This window comes from Dendronephthya gigantea, unplaced genomic scaffold, assembly GCF_004324835.1.
Source record: "Dendronephthya gigantea isolate DGI-Jeju-01 unplaced genomic scaffold, DenGig_1.0 000794F, whole genome shotgun sequence".
Taxonomy (NCBI): Eukaryota; Metazoa; Cnidaria; class Anthozoa; order Malacalcyonacea; family Nephtheidae; genus Dendronephthya; species Dendronephthya gigantea.
The window spans coordinates 1-23,059 of record NW_021163804.1 but is presented as its reverse complement, the minus strand read 5'-3'; the positions used below and the strand labels follow the sequence as shown (position 1 = coordinate 23,059).

The following is a 23,059-nucleotide window of genomic DNA, read 5'->3' as shown; positions in this document are numbered from 1 at the left end:
GATTTTGTGAAATCTTTACTGGGGGTTAACTTCGAATTTTATCACATTCCCATATAGGGAAATTACTGAATAAAAAAATAATGTCCAACAGTCGTCCTAATATGACATAATACTAAACTGAACATATACCATGTAGCCTGCAATATTTACCTTGCTTGGTATGTCAGTCCATCAAATCCATGTATGGCACAGCGAAGGATGGAGGTGTAGTCAATGATAAGAGAAAGGTAATAATTGTTAGCGACTCCTGGGTTGCCATAATTTATTTGATCTAAAATTGAGAAACAAGGAACATGTGAATTAATACATTATTGTCCATAGTTGTGAGGCTATCAGCATTGTGATATCCCAGATTCGTGCGTACCGCTACCGTGGGACAACATTTCTTAGCGAACAAATAGTACTTCAGTGAATTGCTAGAACATACCTGAAGAACCGCCATAAACTTCAATTCTCAAAGATATGTTGCCATACCAATTCGGCTCTATATGCAATAGAATCTACAATTGAGATTTTAAGAACATCACTTTCACACAATTGAAACTATATGTAATTGTGTATGAATCACAAGGCCCTATACTGTATAGTAACAGCGTGTATTTTGTGACTTCTATAACAAAAAGCATATACAGAACAAAATGCAAGCTGTTTTCTTTCATATTCACATAATACCCCCAACCCCTGTATATTGGTAAGTGGCAATTACATAATAGGAAAGGGAGAAAAATAAATCTATTTTTAATAACACCAGTGTAAAATGAATGATATATGGAACTGTACAGCAAAATATTGTGTAGGCATAATTCTTGTCATGCCTTCCATCACCAGATATCATGAAATTATCTTGGTTTTTTAATGTTTAAATTAATCCGTTTAATTTAAAAAGCACAAAAATACCACCAAAATATAGCTGAAGAAAAATACTTTAACCCAATCGCTTCTGTTTTAATCCAGAAATTAATCAATATTCCTGTTAACCTGACACTGCAGTGCAGCTCTAAAAATCATATCAAATTACACGGGATTACAAACAGAAATATAACTCGCCTTTGGAATTTCGTTATTTTCTTCGTTATTTTTATCCTGTCATCTTTTAACCGTTACATGTAAACTGTAAAGGCTTTAGTTATCTTCTCTGATAGTTTTTAAGTCAGGATAGGCAGAAAAACTGGAAAAATAAAGCTTTTTTTATTTGTTATTGTGTATAGCGAGGCGTTGCTCAGCTGCATGCACATGTGGTTGTCACGTGAGGTTGGAGGTGTCAAAAATGTTAGGTTGCCTACCCCGTGGGGGTAAAATAAGCTCGGTAATCGATGTCCGGGGTAAAATTGTCCCTAGAAGTCATAATTGTCAAATTTTCGCCAATATGGTGATATGGAATTTTGTATGCACATTTTCCAGTTTCCATTTGTAAACACGTTTGTTGGAAATATCACTACAAATCGCCAAAGCGACTGTATTTCAAGTAAAATAGATGAAAGTATTGATCCCAATGTATACTACAAATATTTGGAGGTTTTTAGGCGAGATTTTTGGAAGGCTTTGCGTATTTTCGCTTCTCTAAAATTCAATTTAAAAAGTACAAGTTCGGCAATAAATATCTTGGCTTATAGGAAAGCTTTTGAAATGAACTGAATTTATACAAATAGGTAAATGTTTTTTCTTTGAGATAACACAATTTCTAGTTGATTTGATAAAATACTTCCAGATAAAATCAAATTATCTGTGTGCGCCATTTACGAGCAGACAGCAATGAGTTTAGTGATCTCATATTTATTAAAATGGGTGAAGTATTCGCACAGTAATCACAAGTTTAAATCAGCTTACCACTTTGAAATATCCTCTCATCGGACGTCTAACTGAGAGGATCCCTTAAACATCGAGAATACTTCATTAACAAGTGCCGCATCCTGTCCTGTTTGAGAAGTTACGAGAACTTCATCTTGGGTATTGGTTACTCCTTACTCTGTTGGAAGTTCCATTCTGTTGTATGAGGACAACACTTGTAGTTGGTGTGGTGAAAGGATGCAGATTGTCTGTTGGATGTTGTTCTTTTGTATTAGAGACGGACCACATTAGATATCAGCGCAAAATTGACACATTCATGGGACTCGAACCCAATCTCCTAAAAAGGAGTACCTGAAATGTGTTCTTTGTGTGGCCAGGAAAAAGCGAGAGCTACAGGGCAACTCGCAAACCGACTGGCAGACAATACGAACGTACAACACAAAACACACAACCGACGACACAACATCCAACAACCCACAACCCACTAACTCTGTAGCTGAAACGACAAAAAATATGGTGAGTTGTTCCTAAAAAAGGAATCATTCACGATTAGCATGAAGGCAATTGTGGCTAGGGTTTTAACTGAGGGTATGGATATGGGGTGGCTTCTTAGGGTTGGATACTGAAACTAAACTACGATCGTCTTTGTCTGAAAAACACAAAAAAAAATTATTAGTAGCTCCCTAGAAAACGAAGAGCAAAACACAGTTAGACAAGCAGTGAGCCGTGTTTCCAGATACGGGGACAGAGATTCTTAGCTAACAGAGTGGCCACGGGGATCTACTTCTATTAAAAAAATAATTACACATACCTTGATCCTACCTAAAGAAAGAACTAACTTACCTGAAGAAAACGGTCGCAGACGGCTCTGTTTTATAGCGTGTAGGCTCTTGCATAATTCAGCAAATTAAGACAACTTGATTGGTTATTTCTGTGCACAGGTCAATTTGTCATTGGTCAATTTTTGTACTCCACGATTGGTTCAATAAAAACCAATCAGATTGGTTAATCTATATTCAAATTTTGATCCCGTTTCTTTGATATTTGCAAGGTGATTGCACAACAAATGTTCGATTTCACACGTTTTGGAGCATATTCCAAGCCAATATATCACAGTATGTGTGTATTTGTTCGATTATTTCTCTCATGAAGTTCACAAAAAATTACAGTTCAATTAAATAGCTTTTTTCCCCACAAGCTTTAGAACCCCATCGAGCAGGAAAGTCGGAATTTAAAAGGCAAGTAAATCTTTCAAACTGTTGTAGCATTTAAATTATGTGGTACATTTAACTACTGAACCTTTCAGAATATTGTCGAATTGGGCATGGCATGGAATAATAGTGAATATAAAAAACTGACAAAATCTCAAATGCAGTAAATTTCAAGGCTAAATATTGCAAATTCCACTGGAAATATGGCGTTTTACCGCCATGCATACATAGCTATTCACAGGTATGATATTCACGCGTTTTATATATTCAATATTACACATCAAAGCGGCCTAATGCTTAGGATATTGCCCAAATTGCAAACAAAAACCGGTTGCAGTGGTTTAGTTCAAATATTCAGTACTATTTTGATATATTTAGCGTCAAAATCGATTTACTATTTATATAATACTATTTCTTCGATTTCTTTGCACATCCTAGCCCAAGAATTACTGAGAATTACAACAGATTGATAACATGTAAAATTGGGACATTTTGAAGACAACAGAGTACCAAAAAAGCGAAAAGATATGGAATTTCTAAAATACATCTTGCTATGGGTGAGTAATTTGAGATAACAAAGCAACCTATTATTTTGATTAATGTTTTTACTTATAATACAAATGCAGGTTATAGCTATATGCTGGTTGGAATATACTATTCAAATAATCGTTTCAACCGCTATAATTTAGTGGTATTCCGGGGTCTTTAGCCCAAATATTTCTGAGATATTTAATGTCTTGCTTCTGTGCAACATTATTGTCAGGAGTAATAGCCTATTTTGCTGTACAGTTCCATTTATCATTCATTTTACACTGGTGTTATATAAAATATAATTTTTTTATTCTCCCTTTCCTATTATGTAATTGCAGAACGAATATTCAATATATTAGTGTACCACATAAAAACTCATTATGACAATCGCTATCGGACGTCTATTGCATCGGAGATACGACTTGTGGTAAGCCAAATTCCATGTTTTTTCTCGCGATTTTTTTATGATGTCTTACATTGTTGTTTTTTAAAGATTCTTCAATGTTTCCTCAGTCTGCGAGCTGAGAACATCTAGGCCTTGTGCAAGACAAAATTGGAAAAGTTAAATTCACTTCGTATGTTATTTGTTGTGAAAGGAAAAGGTTGGTTAATGATGATAGTGCAACGCATGTCAGGTATTCTGCTTCCAAAATTCCTTCTCTTCTTAGTGTAATACATCCTCATTTTTGTTTTAATTCTGCAGAAGATAAGACAACCGGGATTGTCTCACTTCCTTACAACGAGGCAATGAATGTTATTCTTGTGTGCTTACAACAGGTAAACTTTTCCATCATAATATATCATCTGGCATAAAGTTTCGATTAAAGTTCAACTTTTTTTATTTTCTAGAAATTGGAATTGGAGGTGTTGTATGTGGTTCTGAGAAACTTTCCAGAGGCACTGCAAGATAAAAACTTGATACATTCTTGAAAGCACTACTTGCATTAAATATGTACAGTGTTATCTAAAATGGTAAGGGAAGTTAAGTTGTGCACTTTTCACACCAAAATCATGAACTAAAAATTTTACTTTGCATTCAGGTTTGAAATTATGATTTTCTTCCTGGATTATTTCGTGTTCCTCATGACATGCGCCGACCTCATTTGTACGCTAGAATTTTTTCAGTACGGTTCTTCTCATTCAGTTTTTTGCATCTATCATAATATCTTACCATAACTATACTAAAACCATACCATACCATAACATATCATATAATCATATCATATAATCATATCATATCATAACTAACCATAACCAAATCATACCATACGATAACCATATAATTCCAAAATTATATCACACCATACCATACCAAGACAAATCATACCATACGATAACCATATCATACCATAATTATATCACACCATACCATACCATACCATAACCAATTTATACCATAATTATATCATACCATACTAATGATTTAATTGGATATTTTAATGTAACATGTGAAGGTATTAACATAGCTGTGTACGTACCACATTTTTATTGGTCAAGATGAACAGATAAGAACCTGCTTGACTTTATTTTCAGCGGTTGTCTGTTCTCGCTTAAACGTTGTTGTATATTTCGTCTAGTTTTGTCTGATGCGCACTTTGGAGATTGGTTTGGTTGCTCATTCCACGACCTTATGCGTTTCCTGTCTCACCATATGTATGTTAGAAATGCTTTGCCAGTTATGACAAGGTATGGCTACTTAAGATAGTCTGGAATTTGAGACTTTTTTATGTCCATTAGCACTTTGTAAAGAATGAAGTTGGTTGAAGTAATTGCAATGTTTTAGAAGTTTATTGCTTTGGAGATATTTGAAATCGTGCCTTGATAATGCACTCAGTGAATTTACAGAAATGTTTTTCAACAAAATCCAGCCTAAATGTAACGTCTCTTGTTATGCGAGATACTCCTTCACAAAAACAAGATTTTTTGAGCAATAACTTCTAGATTTTCGTTCCTTAGACTGCTCCCAACATATCTGGAAAAGTTTACCAAACTTTCGCCAACGCCTCAAGTTTTCATACCACTGTTAGAATTTCTCTCTGGTATGTTTCTTGAAGTTACGTAAATTAGGAAATCTTTTGCGAAATATCAATGTACCCCCTAAAGAGAGCTAGCTTGTATAAACACCCAATCGTATTCGGCGAAAAGTTGTTGATGAGTTGAAAATGTTTCACCTTAGATACTCTCAATACACGGTAACTCTTGCTGATAATGTCATTTCATCCTGGTTTGTCAATTTTCCACTGTTGTTAAGAAAGCAATTCGTGCCATTTATTAAAAAAGTAAGTCCACATCTCATTCTATTGCCACGGAGATTGCTTGCTAAATTTTCAATAGATATTAAGAAGTGGTCTTTAAACTTTATACAGCTTAGTCAGTGTTGTTACATAAACTTGTCCATTTCATGTTACATAATTTTGCTAATATGGAAGCTCGTTTTCAATCATTTGAAAACTCTGTTAAAATATATGTCCTTGTATTCCTTTAGAGTCTTAACAACACAGATATATGTTCAGATGCTGCAAACCCATACCCCAAAGTCACTCATCCCTCCACCAAATTCCAGTCACCCCCAAACTCCCTTGAGAAATCAAAGGAAGACTACAGCAACACACTTAGTTCTGAGATGATGGAAATCGTGGTTGATATGATGGTCAAATATACATTTTCTTCTTATTTGACCCAACCAAAAACGTCTGTATATTGGCTTCGTATTTTTCTGCACTGTGTTTCAAGGAAGATGACTATTTTGTTGTTTTTGTAGAACTGCAGTTGTAGAACCACTCCTGCACAATGGAGCGTCAAGAAGTTGGTTGCTTGGCAATGTGTTGATCACGGTTACAGTCAACAAGCGGGCAACTTCGAACATGTCATGCGCATATTGTTCGGCAGGAAAAGTGTTTGTGGGAGATGATTCACTGCAGAAGGGCACGGAGCCTGAGGTTTTAAAAGTTGAGCTTAAGAGAAACAAAAACGAGGCCTCAATTAGTCAGGTAAGGAAAATGCTTTCAGTATCATTGTTTAAATTCGCATACGCTGTCTGCCCAGCGTATTTATTCTTAAACAACAAAATATATTTGGAAGAGCAACCAAGTTTAAATATTCTTCTAGTGAAAGCTCTTAGGAACGTATTTGACATTTCCAGGCTTCTTCAACTGATAGCAAAGCTCGTGCAGATGATTCTAGCCAGGTGTCAAACACAAAATTCGATACGAAAGCAGCTGACTTTCTTACCCGCGATTTAAAGGCCACTGGTACCGTAGGCTCAGTACAGAAATCTTGTGACTCAAGCAATTGGGTGCAGTTGCGTTGGTCAAGGATGGGTTCAGATTCTAGTTCGAAGACGAATTAGAGATACTTCGTGGATTTTGAGACTACAAAGTCGGCCGAAACTCGATGAAACACAAACTTTACTACCAGCGGTGGGAAAGACAGGGATTTATGAAAGTTTAATTCCATAACAATCCTTTTGTAAGCCCATTTATTTTCTCAAACCTTCCCAACCTTCAATTGTGCCACGCGTCACTAGAGTTGTCGATGGGGAAAACTTTGTTGAAGTTTGCAAGTCAAAAGGCAAGTCGATTCTATCGCTACAAAAATTTTTAGAGTTTGCGTTTTTATTCTAAAATCCATTTTACTTCACATATTTCTTTAGTTGTTTAGTTATATTGGCAAGCAATTGCTTTTGACTTTCAGGTACGGTTCTTCTCATTCAGTTTTTTGCATCTATCATAATATCTTACCATAACTATACTAAAACCATACAATACCATAACATATCATATAATCATATCATATAATCATATCATATCATAACTAACCATAACCAAATCATACCATACGATAACCATATAATTCCAAAATTATATCACACCATACCATACCAAGACAAATCATACCATACGATAACCATATCATACCATAATTATATCACACCATACCATACCATAACCAATTTATACCATAATTATATCATACCATACTAATGATTTAATTAGATATTTTAATGTAACATGTGAAGGTATTAACATAGCTGTGTACGTACCACATTTTTATTGGTCAAGATGAACAGATAAGAACCTGCTTGACTTTATTTTCAGCGGTTGTCTGTTCTCGCTTAAACGTTGTTGTATATTTCGTTTAGTTTTGTCTGATGCGTACTTTGGAGGTTGGTTTGGTTGCTCATTCCACGACCTTATGCGTATCCTGTCTCACCATATGTATGTTAGAAATGCTTTGCCAGTTATGACAAGGTATGGCTACTTAAGATAGTCTGGAATTTGAGACTTTTTTATGTCCATTAGCACTTTGTAAAGAATGAAGTTGGTTGAAGTAATTGCAATGTTTTAGAAGTTTATTGCTTTGGAGATATTTGAAATCGTGCCTTGATAATGCACTCAGTGAATTTACAGAAATGTTTTTCAACAAAATCCAGCCTAAATGTAACGTCTCTTGTTATGCGAGATACTCCTTCACAAATACAATATTTTTTGAGCAATAACTTCTAGATTTTCGTTCCTTAGACTGCTCCCAACATATCTGGAAAAGTTTACCAAACTTTCGCCAACGCCTCAAGTTGTCATACCACTGTTAGAATTTCTCTCTGGTATGTTTCTTGAAGTTACGTAAATTAGGAAATCTTTTGCGAAATATCAATGTACCCCCTAAAGAGAGCTAGCTTGTATAAACACCCAATCGTATTCGGCGAAAAGTTGTTGATGAGTTGAAAATGTTTCACCTTAGATACTCTCAATACACGGTAACTCTTGCTGATAATGTCATTTCATCCTGGTTTGTCAATTTTCCACTGTTGTTAAGAAAGCAATTCGTGCCATTTATTAAAAAAGTAAGTCCACATCTCATTCTATTGCCACGGAGATTGCTTGCTAAATTTTCAATAGATATTAAGAAGTGGTCTTTAAACTTTATACAGCTTAGTCAGTGTTGTTACATAAACTTGTCCATTTCATGTTACATAATTTTGCTAATAATGAAGCTCGTTTTCAATCATTTGAAAACTCTGTTAAAATATATGTCCTTGTATTCCTTTAGAGTCTTAACAACACAGATATATGTTCAGATGCTGCAAACCCATACCCTAAAGTCACTCATCCCTCCACCAAATTCCAGTCACCCCCAAACTCCCTTGAGAAATCAAAGGAAGACTACAGCAACACACTTAGTTCAGAGATGATGGAAATCGTGGTTGATATGATGGTCAAATATACATTTTCTTCTTATTTGACCCAACCAAAAACGTCTGTATATTGGCTTCGTATTTTTCTGCACTGTGTTTCAAGGAAGATGACTATTTTGTTGTTGTTGTAGAACTGCAGTTGTAGAACCACTCCTGCACAATGGAGCGTCAAGAAGTTGGTTGCTTGGCAATGTGTTGATCACGGTTACAGTCAACAAGCGGGCAACTTCGAACATGTCATGCGCATATTGTTCGGCAGGAAAAGTGTTTGTGGGAGATGATTCACTGCAGAAGGGCACGGAGCCTGAGGTTTTAAAAGTTGAGCTTAAGAGAAACAAAAACGAGGCCTCAATTAGTCAGGTAAGGAAAATGCTTTCAGTATCATTGTTTAAATTCGCATACGCTGTCTGCCCAGCGTATTTATTCTTAAACAACAAAATATATTTGGAAGAGCAACAAAGTTTAAATATTCTTCTAGTGAAAGCTCTTAGGAACGTATTTGACATTTCCAGGCTTCTTCAACTGATAGCAAAGCTCGTGCAGATGATTCTAGCCAGGTGTCAAACACAAAATTCGATACGAAAGCAGCTGACTTTCTTACCCGCGATTTAAAGGCCACTGGTACCGTAGGCTCAGTACAGAAATCTTGTGACTCAAGCAATGGGTGCAGTTGCGTTGGTCAAGGATGGGTTCAGATTCTAGTTCGAAGACGAATTAGAGATACTTCGTGGATTTTGAGACTACAAAGTCGGCCGAAACTCGATGAAACACAAACTTTACTACCAGCGGTGGGAAAGACAGGGATTTATGAAAGTTTAATTCCATAACAATCCTTTTGTAAGCCCATTTATTTTCTCAAACCTTCCCAACCTTCAATTGTGCCACGCGTCACTAGAGTTGTCGATGGGGAAAACTTTGTTGAAGTTTGCAAGTCAAAAGGCAAGTCGATTCTATCGCTACAAAAATTTTTAGAGTTTGCGTTTTTATTCTAAAATCCATTTTACTTCACATATTTCTTTAGTTGTTTAGTTATATTGGCAAGCAATTGCTTTTGACTTTCAGGTACGGTTCTTCTCATTCAGTTTTTTGCATCTATCATAATATCTTACCATAACTACTAAAACCATACAATACCATAACATATCATATAATCATATCATATAATCATATCATATCATAACTAACCATAACCAAATCATACCATACGATAACCATATAATTCCAAAATTATATCACACCATACCATACCAAGACAAATCATACCATACGATAACCATATCATACCATAATTATATCACACCATACCATACCATAACCAATTTATACCATAATTATATCATACCATACTAATGATTTAATTGGATATTTTAATGTAACATGTGAAGGTATTAACATAGCTGTGTACGTACCACATTTTTATTGGTCAAGATGAACAGATAAGAACCTGCTTGACTTTATTTTCAGCGGTTGTCTGTTCTCGCTTAAACGTTGTTGTATATTTCGTTTAGTTTTGTCTGATGCGTACTTTGGAGGTTGGTTTGGTTGCTCATTCCACGACCTTATGCGTATCCTGTCTCACCATATGTATGTTAGAAATGCTTTGCCAGTTATGACAAGGTATGGCTACTTAAGATAGTCTGGAATTTGAGACTTTTTTATGTCCATTAGCACTTTGTAAAGAATGAAGTTGGTTGAAGTAATTGCAATGTTTTAGAAGTTTATTGCTTTGGAGATATTTGAAATCGTGCCTTGATAATGCACTCAGTGAATTTACAGAAATGTTTTTCAACAAAATCCAGCCTAAATGTAACGTCTCTTGTTATGCGAGATACTCCTTCACAAATACAAGATTTTTTGAGCAATAACTTCTAGATTTTCGTTCCTTAGACTGCTCCCAACATATCTGGAAAAGTTTACCAAACTTTCGCCAACGCCTCAAGTTGTCATACCACTGTTAGAATTTCTCTCTGGTATGTTTCTTGAAGTTACGTAAATTAGGAAATCTTTTGCGAAATATCAATGTACCCCCTAAAGAGAGCTAGCTTGTATAAACACCCAATCGTATTCGGCGAAAAGTTGTTGATGAGTTGAAAATGTTTCACCTTAGATACTCTCAATACACGGTAACTCTTGCTGATAATGTCATTTCATCCTGGTTTGTCAATTTTCCACTGTTGTTAAGAAAGCAATTCGTGCCATTTATTAAAAAAGTAAGTCCACATCTCATTCTATTGCCACGGAGATTGCTTGCTAAATTTTCAATAGATATTAAGAAGTGGTCTTTAAACTTTATACAGCTTAGTCAGTGTTGTTACATAAACTTGTCCATTTCATGTTACATAATTTTGCTAATAATGAAGCTCGTTTTCAATCATTTGAAAACTCTGTTAAAATATATGTCCTTGTATTCCTTTAGAGTCTTAACAACACAGATATATGTTCAGATGCTGCAAACCCATACCCTAAAGTCACTCATCCCTCCACCAAATTCCAGTCACCCCCAAACTCCCTTGAGAAATCAAAGGAAGACTACAGCAACACACTTAGTTCAGAGATGATGGAAATCGTGGTTGATATGATGGTCAAATATACATTTTCTTCTTATTTGACCCAACCAAAAACGTCTGTATATTGGCTTCGTATTTTTCTGCACTGTGTTTCAAGGAAGATGACTATTTTGTTGTTGTTGTAGAACTGCAGTTGTAGAACCACTCCTGCACAATGGAGCGTCAAGAAGTTGGTTGCTTGGCAATGTGTTGATCACGGTTACAGTCAACAAGCGGGCAACTTCGAACATGTCATGCGCATATTGTTCGGCAGGAAAAGTGTTTGTGGGAGATGATTCACTGCAGAAGGGCACGGAGCCTGAGGTTTTAAAAGTTGAGCTTAAGAGAAACAAAAACGAGGCCTCAATTAGTCAGGTAAGGAAAATGCTTTCAGTATCATTGTTTAAATTCGCATACGCTGTCTGCCCAGCGTATTTATTCTTAAACAACAAAATATATTTGGAAGAGCAACCAAGTTTAAATATTCTTCTAGTGAAAGCTCTTAGGAACGTATTTGACATTTCCAGGCTTCTTCAACTGATAGCAAAGCTCGTGCAGATGATTCTAGCCAGGTGTCAAACACAAAATTCGATACGAAAGCAGCTGACTTTCTTACCCGCGATTTAAAGGCCACTGGTACCGTAGGCTCAGTACAGAAATCTTGTGACTTAAGCAATGGGTGCAGTTGCGTTGGTCAAGGATGGGTTCAGATTCTAGTTCGAAGACGAATTAGAGATACTTCGTGGATTTTGAGACTACAAAGTCGGCCGAAACTCGATGAAACACAAACTTTACTACCAGCGGTGGGAAAGACAGGATTTATGAAAGTTTAATTCCATAACAATCCTTTTGTAAGCCCATTTATTTTCTCAAACCTTCCCAACCTTCAATTGTGCCACGCGTCACTAGAGTTGTCGATGGGGAAAACTTTGTTGAAGTTTGCAAGTCAAAAGGCAAGTCGATTCTATCGCTACAAAAATTTTTAGAGTTTGCATTTTTATTCTAAAATCCATTTTACTTCACATATTTCTTTAGTTGTTCAGTTATATTGGCAAGCAATTGCTTTTGACTTTCAGGTGCGATTTATTACTATATCGAGAATGGCTTGATTGGCGAAGGTGGATTTGGTGGAGTATTCAAGGGTGATGCCATAAAAAGAACTAGAAAAACATCGATAATTCTCACACAATGTCTCTGCTTCGAAAAACAAGCATTTTTCTTGGCATTATTGGCCATATTGCCATGCTTCTGAGATGAATTAAGATTCCCAAATCATACTAGGTTGCCAGCCCTTACGTTGATTTTTCAGAAAAACCATCCTGTTTTTCATTTACCAAGAGATCGATCTTTCAATTTTTACATTTGAGACAAAGGGATTCAGGTAAACATTGACATTTCGTTGCTGTTAAGATTAAAAGTGCTTAAATTTCTGGCACAATGGCACTCAATAAGTACTTTATTAATGCCAGGCGAAGAAAGTCAGCATAATGTTCCTTTATCCATGAGTTATTATTGTCTTGATGATGACATAAATAATGCTGTCATTGCTGTGGCTATATTGCTTGCCTTGTTAATTCATTATATTTGTTCTTTTAGATTAGAACAGAATTTTGCAACATTGCATGGGGAAAGACATGAGGAGATTCAATAAATAAATGAGAGACCATGGTAACTGAGCAAGTCTGATAATTAGGAAGTTTTAGATCAAAGAGGACATTATTATAATAATGATTAGCCTAAATCTAGTTTTTCCATTAATACATACCATATTTTATGTGGTATTATCTGTAAAAGATACATGTATTAATATCATGCTAAATATATGTTCTTATGCCAGCCCATTGTTCTTTATGGATGACTCTGTCATGGTATCAAAAGTCAAAAACTGTTCATCACCTGGACTATTGGCAGCTGGATGACTTAAAGAGATAAGTAAAATGTAATGTGGTTATGTTACTCGGAACTCTCATGATTAAAAACATATATATTATGTTACACTAGTAAAATATTAAAAACAAACTTTTCCAAGCTTTCGGACGAACGCGTCCATCATCAGGGAATAACTGTTGTAAACAAATTCTAGCCTTAAATACGGTCTACAAATGTGCATACATTAATAATTATACAATAATAATTAAGCCTAAGGTTAAAACCTATTATAAGAGGAAGGGTACGAAAAGCCCAATTATATAACACAGTACTCTCTGTTTAAAGAATGACAATAATTCATAGTTCTTACTTCTTTAAAATCGGCTTATAAACGTCAGGAAGTATCCTACCATTATCTCTGTTCGAAATACCGCTACCCGATTGCTCAATCATACATGCTTCTTTCCATTTACGTTGCGCCCATCTGCTCTCTTTACATAATAATTTTGAATCGTTCCATGCTATACCATGTTCACAATCATACCCATGCTTAGCCAAAGCTGACTTTTCAATCTTCCCCAAACGGACTGCTGCCTTGTGTTCCTTCTCTCGCGTTCCAAAAGCTCGTCCTGTTTCACCAATGTATTCTACATCACAGCCTGCACAGGGGATGCTATACACCACCCCTGTCTGTTCTTGGATTGATAATACATCCTTTGGTTTTACTAACTGTTTTTTCAACGTGCATACCGGCCTCATTGCAACTTTAAATCCGTTTTTAATTAATGTCCGTTTTAATCGTTCCGTTGTACCTTGAATATATGGAAGGACTACTAAACCATTGCCCTTCACAACCGATGAATGCTCTGTATTACAAAAAGATTTGAAATTTGAAATGGCACCAAAACGTGTTCCGATTATGGATATTATTGCCGAGGTAGAAAGTTCAATTTACAGTCTAGATGAGATACAAAAAACTGAAATTAGAACAGAAACGGCTAGTATATTGAAACAGGCGAAGTTACCAAAGGACAACATGACTAAAAGAGAAAGGCAAATTATAAGGGATTTAAAGGAGGATGAAACAATAGTGATCTTGAAAGCAGACAAAGGCAATACGACAGTGGTGATGGATAGAATTCAGTATGAAGAGAAAATAAACAATATGTTGAATGACAATAAGACATACATGTTATTGGATAAAGATCCAGCAAAAGAATGCGAAAAGCGATTGAAATTAATTTTGGTTACAAAGAAAGAAAAGCTGGGAAAAAAGTTATACCGAAAGTTAAGTACGACGGATGGTATAACACCGCGCTTATATGGGTTACCAAAGATCCATAAAGATGGCATACCATTACGACCTATTGTTAGTTTTATTGGTTCTACAACATACGAGTTGTCAAAGTTTCTACGTGGTATTTTATCTCCACTTGTTGGTAACTCTCAGCACCATATAAAGAATTCATATGAGTAAGTTCGGAAAGTAAGTGAGTTCCGATTGGAAGATGATGAGGAAATGGTGTCGTTTTATGTTGTGGCATTATTTACTTCAATCCCGGTGGAATTAGCAGTTCAGATTGCGGCTTCAAGACTGAATAAGGATTTAACATTAGTAAAAAGGACGTCATTATTAGAACAGGATGTTGTTGAACTCTTGGAGTTTTGTCTAAAATCGACTGAATTCCAATTCAGAGGAAGTTATTATAAGCAAATACATGTACAACAATGGGGTCACCGGTGTCGGTGGTTGTGGCTAATTTAGTGATGGAAGAATTGGAAATCAAAGCGTTGAATACTTTTGTTGATAGTCCGAGGTTTTATTACAGATTTGTGGATGACACGATCACAGCACTGAAGAAATCGCAGATTTCTAACTTCCATGACCATTTGAACACTCAAAGTGATCACATTAAGTTTACAGTGGAGAGATATAATAAGAAGGAAGGCCTTGCGTTTCTTGATACGCTAAATAAAGTTAGTGATGATGGTATGATCCACACAAAGGTATACCGAAAGCCGACGCATTCGGATCGATATTTACCGTTCGATTCCCATCATCCAAGGCAGCATAAGAATGCGGTTGCGAGGACACTTTTTATGAGAGCAGTTGGCGTATGTAATGATGCGAAGGAGCAAAAGCAAGAAGAGAAACGAGTATATAAAGTTTTGAGAGGCAACGGTTACCCTAAAGAAATGTTAACGAGAATTTGTAGGGAAATTGGAAGTGGTAATTTATCAGTGGGCGATGCTGAACAACCAACAGACCGGGATAAGGGCAATGGTTTAGTAGTCCTTCCATATATTCAAGGTACAACGGAACGATTAAAACGGACATTAATTAAAAACGGATTTAAAGTTGCAATGAGGCCGGTATGCACGTTGAAAAAACAGTTAGTAAAACCAAAGGATGTATTATCAATCCAAGAACAGACAGGGGAGGTGTATAGCATCCCCTGTGCGGGCTGTGATGTAGAATACATTGGTGAAACAGGACGAGCTTTTGGAACGCGAGAGAAGGAACACAAGGCAGCAGTCCGTTTGGGGAAGATTGAAAAGTCAGCTTTAGCTAAGCATGGGTATGATTGTGAACATGATATAGCATGAACGATTCAAAATTATTATGTAAAGAGAGCAGATGGGCGCAACGTAAATGGAAAGAAGCATGTATGATTGAGCAATCGGGTAACGGTATTTCGAACAGAGATAATGGTAGGATACTTCCTGACGTTTATAAGCCGATTTTAAAGAAATAAGAACTATGAATTATTGTCATTCTTTAAACAGAGAGTACTGTGTTATATAATTGGGCTTTTGGTACGCTTCCTCTTATAATAGGTTTTAACCTTAGGCTTAATTATTATTGTATAATTATTAATGTATGCACATTTGTAGACCGTATTTAAGGCTAGAATTTGTTTTACGCCAGTTATTCCCTGATGATGGACGCGTTCGTCCGAAAGCTTGGAAAAGTTTGTTTTTAATATTTTACCTGTGTAACATAATATATATGTTTTTAATTAAAGAGATAAGCTCTGTTGAACATATTGATTGCATAAAAACGGTAGTAATATAATTTTATATATTGTAACATTATTATTGCTTTAACATGTTTGCTTGTAACTCATGCATGCTATTAAAAACTGTTATCCATACCTATAAATTTTGCTATATGGTGCAACTTATTTGTATACTTGCTAAAATTTGTTGTAATCACCTATATAGGTATTTACATGCAAATGTTTCTTTTGACTCCTTAGTGTGACGGCATGCTTAACTTCATAGTACATTTTTTAACTGTTTGTAAATAATACCTATAGATAATAAAATGTAGTGAAATCATGTAAGCCAACATTTTTTGTCGTGTTTGTGATGTCTGTTGAAAAAATTGTTTATCAAGATAGATAGATTATAAATAGGCCATATTTCATGTAGGAATAGCCTGTATTGCTATAATACTGTAATTTTGCCATTGGTTTGGACAAATTATTATTAATTGCATGACTTACCTGATTTCCCAGCAATTTGCTCTCTCCACTCTGTTTATAAGAACAAATGTAGTTTCTTGTTACATTTCTTGGCATAGTCCAAAATATTTTTCTCAATCAATGGATTGAAATTTGCCAACCATATCATGGATTAATTTGTGGTTTACTCTTTAAAATTCTGCTTTTACCTGAAAAAGAATTAATAGAGTTTGCCAGATACATTGTGAAAGAAAATTATTCTACTGGTAATTTAGAACCCTTACTCTGTCAATTAACTAAAATATCAATGAGAATTTTATACAAAATATGGCAGGTAACTAAAAAGTAGCGAAGTAGCACACATGGGTATTATGTCTAACAAAGAAATTTGGCAGTCAATTATCTGTTTGGATAGTTTGTCAACAAGAATTATGGTACCTTATATCAATATGAAAGCTGTAAACTAAAAGCAAACTTACCTCTGTAACAAGCTGAAGTGCAGGATTTTTTCTTAAATTGTTTCTACCCCTGGCATTCTTATGCTCCATGAACCCTGTATCAGAATAAATTGAATTATTGATATGTTTAACAATTCAAATCCATTTCTTAAAGGTATCATAGAGGTGGTAAACATAAATAATCATAAAGATTATGTACATCAACAAGGTTATCCCTTACTCTTCCACCACAATTGAGTCAGCAAGGAAGCGATATTTCTAAATTATCATAGGTGAAATATTTTGTTTTTCTTCCATGGTTTGATAAATTAATTGTATACACCTGATTGTTGACAGTAAATATCCCTCATTCCCTTGTGAACCAATCTTACGTAAACGCATCCACTGACGGTAATATGATAAGAGTCAGAGTGGATGCATAATCGACATATTTGGGGATATAGTGTCACGACAGAGTGGATAAGTCAGAGTGGATGCATAATCGACATATTCGGGGATATAGTGTCACGACAAGCAACCGTACAACGAGAGAAAGGCGAAATTTTAATTAAAATTTCAAACATCGTCTCGCTTTGCCTTTTTTGGATTTATTAACAATCGTTTTTAGTTTTTTACGAATTGTAAGACAGTGTAAACCGAAAAGAGAATAAATAATAAACTTTATTAGAGATTTTTGGAAAATTCCGTATTTATTGCAATTTTCCGTATTTAGTGTTCAATTACTATGCTCGTGAAATTTTGACTGATGCATTCGCATCAGTCGCATCAGACATCAGTCTGGATCCACCCCTACGTAGAACCATAGAACCGTAGAACAATGGAACCGTAGAATCCTGGAACCGTAGAACCCTGGAACCATAGAACCATGGAACCGTAGAAGCGTAGAACCGTAGAACCGTAGAACCATAGAACCGTAGAACCATGAAACCATAAAACCGTAGAACAATTTAATGGTAGCATTATATTATTAGTGCCTTATAATTATGCATTACATATTTAATTAATTATTACAATATATTTCGTGACTTGTAACCCGGCCTTATAACCCTCATTAGTGATCTGCCACATAATATTTCATCAGTCCTTTCATCACGCGCCCGACGTCAAAATTCACGAATCGGGTATGCCCCAAAGATCATGGCGGAATTGCAATCGAATGTTTTCGATTTTGTGTGACTAATAATGTTCATATTTCAGTTGTGAGTGATCGAAACTTTAAAATGGCAAATTTTTTGACGACAATATAGCTTGTCATTTTACGATCAAACACTCGTGGTGGGAAAGTGATTTCCGTGTAACCATCGTGTACTTTCTTCGTAGTTTGTTTACCAGTCCGGGCTTGTGATGGGCATGGTTGGTTAACTGGACTTCGTTTCACATCGTTTCTAGGTATAAGAGAGTGTTCTCCATCGCATCGAAAGCGGTAAAAACTGACAATTTTTCTACCTTTGAAGTCACCAATCAAGTAAGTGTAATAGTTCTGGATACTTTTGCACTTTCACACTCAAGTACTGTTCTGGTATATTAAATAATACCAGGTAATTGTAATATTTTTGTTATAACAAATTACAAGTTTTCTAACCGAGTATGTGACTTTAATACAGGAGTGTCAATGTTTGTCAAAATCACTTTGATGTAAATTTTGATTAAGATGTCTTGTGCAACCTGGGCTTATCTGACATGATATGTATCCTGACTTCCAGTCTTCCATCATATTGATACAATATAATTGCTGCATGATCCTGGGGTTTCAAATTTGAATTTGCTTGCAAATGCCTAACATATATAATAGCTCTCTGTTATGATCAACAACTATTAGAAAGTTTTGGAAAAATGTCAAGAATTCAGACCAACTCCGAAATAGAGGTTCATTTGCTGATTTTCCAAACAAATTATGTTGAAATCAATCCTATGTCCTTTTAGGATTTTATCATCATTTCCATATTTTCATGCAAATTATTGTATGTATGTACCACTATCATTCGTCTTTGTATGTATTTCGGCAACAGGAATATAACTGCAGCCATAAAGTTCTCAATCTAATTTTATCATTGCACATGTGAATGGCTGGTAACCACAAGGAGAAAGTTATTAACTGACAAATTTTCAAAAATATTTTAGTGGGCTTACAAAGATTTTCTAAACATCATGCCAAGCTTGAAGGCACCAACAGAAGTTATCATTGGTGTGAGAGTGTCAGTTGTCAATCTTGAGATAAAATAAAACTGACAACTGCTGGTAATTTGTAAAAAATCTGTCTTTGTTTAATTTATAGACAAAGCAGGCAAAAGACTAAGAATATTACATTTTCTACCGAGCGCAGAGAAGACCTTATCACAGAGGCTTTAGTAAGGAAGTGTAATTTTTATTATTTCGTACCTTTGTTTTACTGTATTGTACAATCTGTCAATTAACCACTGATTATTATATTTTAAAAGTTCTACAAAGACTTTGCTGGTCATAAAAGTGGAAGTGAATTCGTATGTTCGGGTTAATTATACCTCATTCCTTAAAATGAAACTATTCGCAATAAATTCAAATTCGTAATTCATCATGGTATCAATGCCCCCCCCCCCCCTCTGTCTTCAAAAAATTAGGTCCATATTCCTTTTCTAATTTAATAAGTGGGTTCTTATTAATAAAGTGATAAGCTAACTGAAGCTAACATTTCCAAACTATTTCAACATCAACATATGCCATATTTTTGTGTAGAGGATTAGTGGTTATAAATTACATTGAAATGAACGAAAGGTTGCACTCACGTTACAGTTACTTTTATTGTTTTAAAGTTTCTTGATAACTTACCTGTGTGTTTATATACATATATATATTCCTTGTTATTAGCCATTTTTGAAGCAATTTTGTTCAATTTAGGTGTCACCAGGCTCACTGGATCAGATTGATTAAAGAGATAATAAAAATTGGCTTCTTACAACTATAAAGATATAGAACTGATTGCACTGGTATGATACTTGATATTGCCAGACATTTGAATATTTGTGATTTGCAATAATTTAACTCAGGCTTTCATTCCATTTCTATCTTAGGTCTCAGATTATCCTAGGGGATTTGTTGTTGTCTGTGGTGGTTATTAGCAGAATGGTATGTACCAGATGCTGCTAGTACCAGCCATATAATAACAAAAGGATAAGATACCGGTTATTTCTGCAAATTGAAGTTTTACATTTTGTGCCCAATTTTGTTTTTGTCTTCCAGCATCTTTTCACATCAAACAGGAGAGAGGAATTGCTGAAAAAGATGATGGAATCTTCTTTCAATAACGTTGACGTTACGATAAAATATGTCAACATTTTAATAACCTATTTAACCTATTTCTATAGTGCGTGTGAGAAGACATATAGTATAAAATTTATTACAGCAATTAAATTCTATACACATACTAAGCAACATATCTGAGATGCAAATTTAATTCAACTAATTATAACGAGAGATATCTGGTATTTGTTATGCAAATACTTATATAGATATAATAACCATAACCATAACCGTTTTTTCTTTATGAACTTCGTGAAAAAGATCAAGTAAATTAAATAATCATAGCCCTTCAGCACATGATCTTGTACTCTAGTGGTGAGAACAAGGATTTCCCAATGGTAAATCGATGCTTCGAATCTTACCATAACCGTTTTTTCATTATGAACCTCTTGGAAAAGATAAAGTAAATCAAATATTCATAGCCCTTCAGCACATGATCTTGTAGTCTATTGGAAAAGACAATGGTCTCCCAAGTGGTAACTCGATGGTTCGAATCTTACCATAACCGTTTTTTCATTATTAACTTCGTGAAAAAGATAAAGTAGATTAAATAATCATAGCCCTTCTGCACATGATCTTATAGTCTAGTGATGAACACATTGGTCTCCCAAGTGGTATGTCGATGGTTCAAATCTTACCATTATCGTTTTTTCATTATGAACTTTGTGAAAAAGATAAAGTAAATTAAATAATCGTAGCCGCTAAGCATATGATCTCGTAGTATAGTGGAAAAGACAATGGTCTCCCAAGTGGTAAATCCGTAATTCGAATCTTACCATAACCGTTTTTTCATTATGAACTTCGTGAAAAGGTTACAATAAATAAAAAAATCATAGCCGTTCAGCACATAATCTTGTAGTCCAGTGGAGGAGACAAGGGCTCCCTAGTGGTAAATCGATGGTTCAAATCTTACCATACCCGTTTTTTCATTATGAAATTCGTGGAAAAGATAAAGTAAATTAAAATAATAATAGCCCTTCAGCACATGATATTGTAGTCTTTTGGAGAACACAATGGTCTCCCAAGTGGTAAGTCAATGGTTCGAAATCTTACCATAACCGTTTTTTTATTATGAACTTCGTGAAAAAGATAAAGTAAATTAAATAATCCTAGCCGTTCAGCACATGATCTTGTAGTCTATTGGAGAACACAATGGTCTCCCAAGTGGTAAATCGATGATTCGAATCTTACCATAACTGTTTTTCATTATGTCCTTCGTAAAAACGTTATAGTAAATCAAATAATCTTAGCCGTATATCACATGATCTCGTAGTCTAGTGGTGAAGACAGTGGTCAGCGAAATTGTAAATTGATGGTCCAAATCTTATCATAACCGTTTTTTCATTATGAACTTCGTGAAAAAGATATAGTAAATTAAATAATCATAGTCGTTCAGCACATGATCTCGTAGTGTAGTGATGAAGACAAGAGTCTCCCTAGTGGTAAATCGATGGTTCGAATTTTACCATAACCCTTTTTCATTAAGTCCTTTTTCAAAAACGTTAAAGTAAATTAAATCATCATAGCCCTTCAGCACATGGTCTTGTAGTCTATTGGAGAACACAATGGTCTTCCAAGAGGTAAGTCGATGGTTCGAATCTTACCATAACCGTTTTTTCATTATGAACATTTTGGAAAGGTTAAAGTAAATCAAATATTCATGGCCGCTCAGCACATGATCTCATAGTCTAGTGAGGAAGACAATGGTCTCCAATGTGGTAAATCGATGGTTCGAGTCTTACTTTAACCGTTTTTTCATCAAGAACTTCGTGAAAAGGTTAAAGTAAATCAAATATATACAGCCGTTCAGCACATGATCTCGTATCTAGTGGTGAAGACTATGGTCTCCCAAGTGGTAAATCGATGATTCGAATCTTACCATAACCGTTTTTCATTATGTCTTTAGTAAAAACGTTAAAGTAAATCAAATAATCTTAGCCGTTCAGCACATGATCTTGCAGTCTAGTGGTCAAGGCAATGGTCTCCTAAGTGGTAAGTCGATGCTTCGAATCTTACCATAACTCTTTTTCATTAAGTCCTTTGTCAAAAACGTTAAAATAAATCAAATAATCTTACCCGTTCAGCACATGATCTCGTAGTCTAGTGGTGAACACAGTGGTCTCCCAAATGGTAAATCAATGGTTCAAATCTTACCATATCCGTTTTTTCATTATGAACTTTGTGAAAAAGATGAAGTAAATTAAATAATAATAACCGTTCAGCACATGATCTCGTTGTCTAGTGGTAAAGACAGTGGTCTCCTAAGTGGTAAGTCGATGGTTCGATTCTGACCATAACCTTTTTTTCATTATGAACTTCGTGAAAAAGATAAAGTAGATTAAATAATCATAGCCCTTCTGCACATGATCTTATAGTCTAGTGATGAACACATTGGTCTCCCAAGTGGTATGTCGATGGTTCAAATCTTACCATTATCGTTTTTTCATTATGAACTTCGTGAAAAAGATAAAGTAAATTAAATAATCGTAGCCGCTAAGCATATGATCTCGTAGTCTAGTGGAAAAGACAATGGTCTCCCAAGTGGTAAATCCGTAGTTCGAATTTTACCATAACCGTTTTTTCATTATGAACTTCTTGAAAAGGTTACAATAAATAAAAAATCATAGCCGTTCAGCACATAATCTTGTAGTCCAGTGGAGGAGACAAGGGCTCCCTAGTGGTAAATCGATGGTTCAAATCTTACCATACCCGTTTTTTC

General features: G+C 35.2%; 1 protein-coding gene and 8 long non-coding RNA genes across 13 annotated transcripts; all 9 read left to right on the top strand.

Annotated features, from left to right (window-relative positions):
• The first annotated feature begins 2,865 nt into the window (after positions 1–2,865).
• On the top strand, positions 2,866–3,882 carry LOC114544453. Its single transcript, XR_003690433.1, has 4 exons — positions 2,866–2,903; positions 2,987–3,240; positions 3,438–3,556; positions 3,869–3,882. It is a non-coding gene; the product is annotated as an uncharacterized LOC114544453 (long non-coding RNA).
• A 161-nt stretch (positions 3,883–4,043) lies between these two features.
• LOC114544447 lies at positions 4,044–5,743 on the top strand. Of its 2 annotated transcripts, none has more exons than XR_003690428.1 (5): positions 4,044–4,132; positions 4,234–4,307; positions 4,380–4,502; positions 5,108–5,216; positions 5,707–5,743. It is a non-coding gene; the product is annotated as an uncharacterized LOC114544447 (long non-coding RNA). The 2 variants fall into 2 exon arrangements; XR_003690427.1 differs by lacking the exon at positions 5,707–5,743 and adding an exon at positions 5,487–5,525.
• Positions 5,744–7,184: 1,441 nt separating this feature from the next.
• On the top strand, positions 7,185–8,089 carry LOC114544448. The gene is made up of 3 exons (XR_003690429.1): positions 7,185–7,223; positions 7,672–7,780; positions 8,051–8,089. It is a non-coding gene; the product is annotated as an uncharacterized LOC114544448 (long non-coding RNA).
• A 244-nt stretch (positions 8,090–8,333) lies between these two features.
• LOC114544452 lies at positions 8,334–8,979 on the top strand. The gene is made up of 3 exons (XR_003690432.1): positions 8,334–8,373; positions 8,580–8,785; positions 8,856–8,979. It is a non-coding gene; the product is annotated as an uncharacterized LOC114544452 (long non-coding RNA).
• Positions 8,980–9,747: 768 nt separating this feature from the next.
• Positions 9,748–10,650, top strand: LOC114544449. The gene is made up of 3 exons (XR_003690430.1): positions 9,748–9,786; positions 10,233–10,341; positions 10,612–10,650. It is a non-coding gene; the product is annotated as an uncharacterized LOC114544449 (long non-coding RNA).
• A 244-nt stretch (positions 10,651–10,894) lies between these two features.
• Positions 10,895–11,540, top strand: LOC114544450. The gene is made up of 3 exons (XR_003690431.1): positions 10,895–10,934; positions 11,141–11,346; positions 11,417–11,540. It is a non-coding gene; the product is annotated as an uncharacterized LOC114544450 (long non-coding RNA).
• Positions 11,541–12,091: 551 nt separating this feature from the next.
• Positions 12,092–13,791, top strand: LOC114544446. The gene is made up of 3 exons (XR_003690426.1): positions 12,092–12,651; positions 12,867–12,938; positions 13,108–13,791. It is a non-coding gene; the product is annotated as an uncharacterized LOC114544446 (long non-coding RNA).
• A 1,076-nt stretch (positions 13,792–14,867) lies between these two features.
• LOC114544451 lies at positions 14,868–15,746 on the top strand. Its single transcript, XM_028563090.1, has one exon. It carries the CDS (start codon positions 14,868–14,870, stop codon positions 15,744–15,746), a length of 879 nt encoding a protein of 292 aa, XP_028418891.1.
• A 2,270-nt stretch (positions 15,747–18,016) lies between these two features.
• Positions 18,017–20,754, top strand: LOC114544445. Of its 4 annotated transcripts, none has more exons than XR_003690425.1 (7): positions 18,017–18,263; positions 18,385–18,529; positions 19,340–19,412; positions 19,503–19,544; positions 19,939–20,027; positions 20,112–20,166; positions 20,281–20,754. It is a non-coding gene; the product is annotated as an uncharacterized LOC114544445 (long non-coding RNA). The 4 variants fall into 4 exon arrangements; XR_003690423.1 differs by having other exon boundaries at positions 18,023–18,263; positions 18,385–19,259; positions 20,281–20,745; XR_003690422.1 differs by having other exon boundaries at positions 18,024–18,263; positions 18,385–19,412; positions 20,281–20,744.
• The last annotated feature ends 2,305 nt before the right edge of the window (positions 20,755–23,059 follow it).

Excerpts from the sequence above, each read along its gene's own strand:
- LOC114544451 (XM_028563090.1), top strand. The coding sequence starts at position 14,868 with ATGGGGTCACCGGTGTCGGTGGTTGTGGCTAATTTAGTGATGGAAGAA.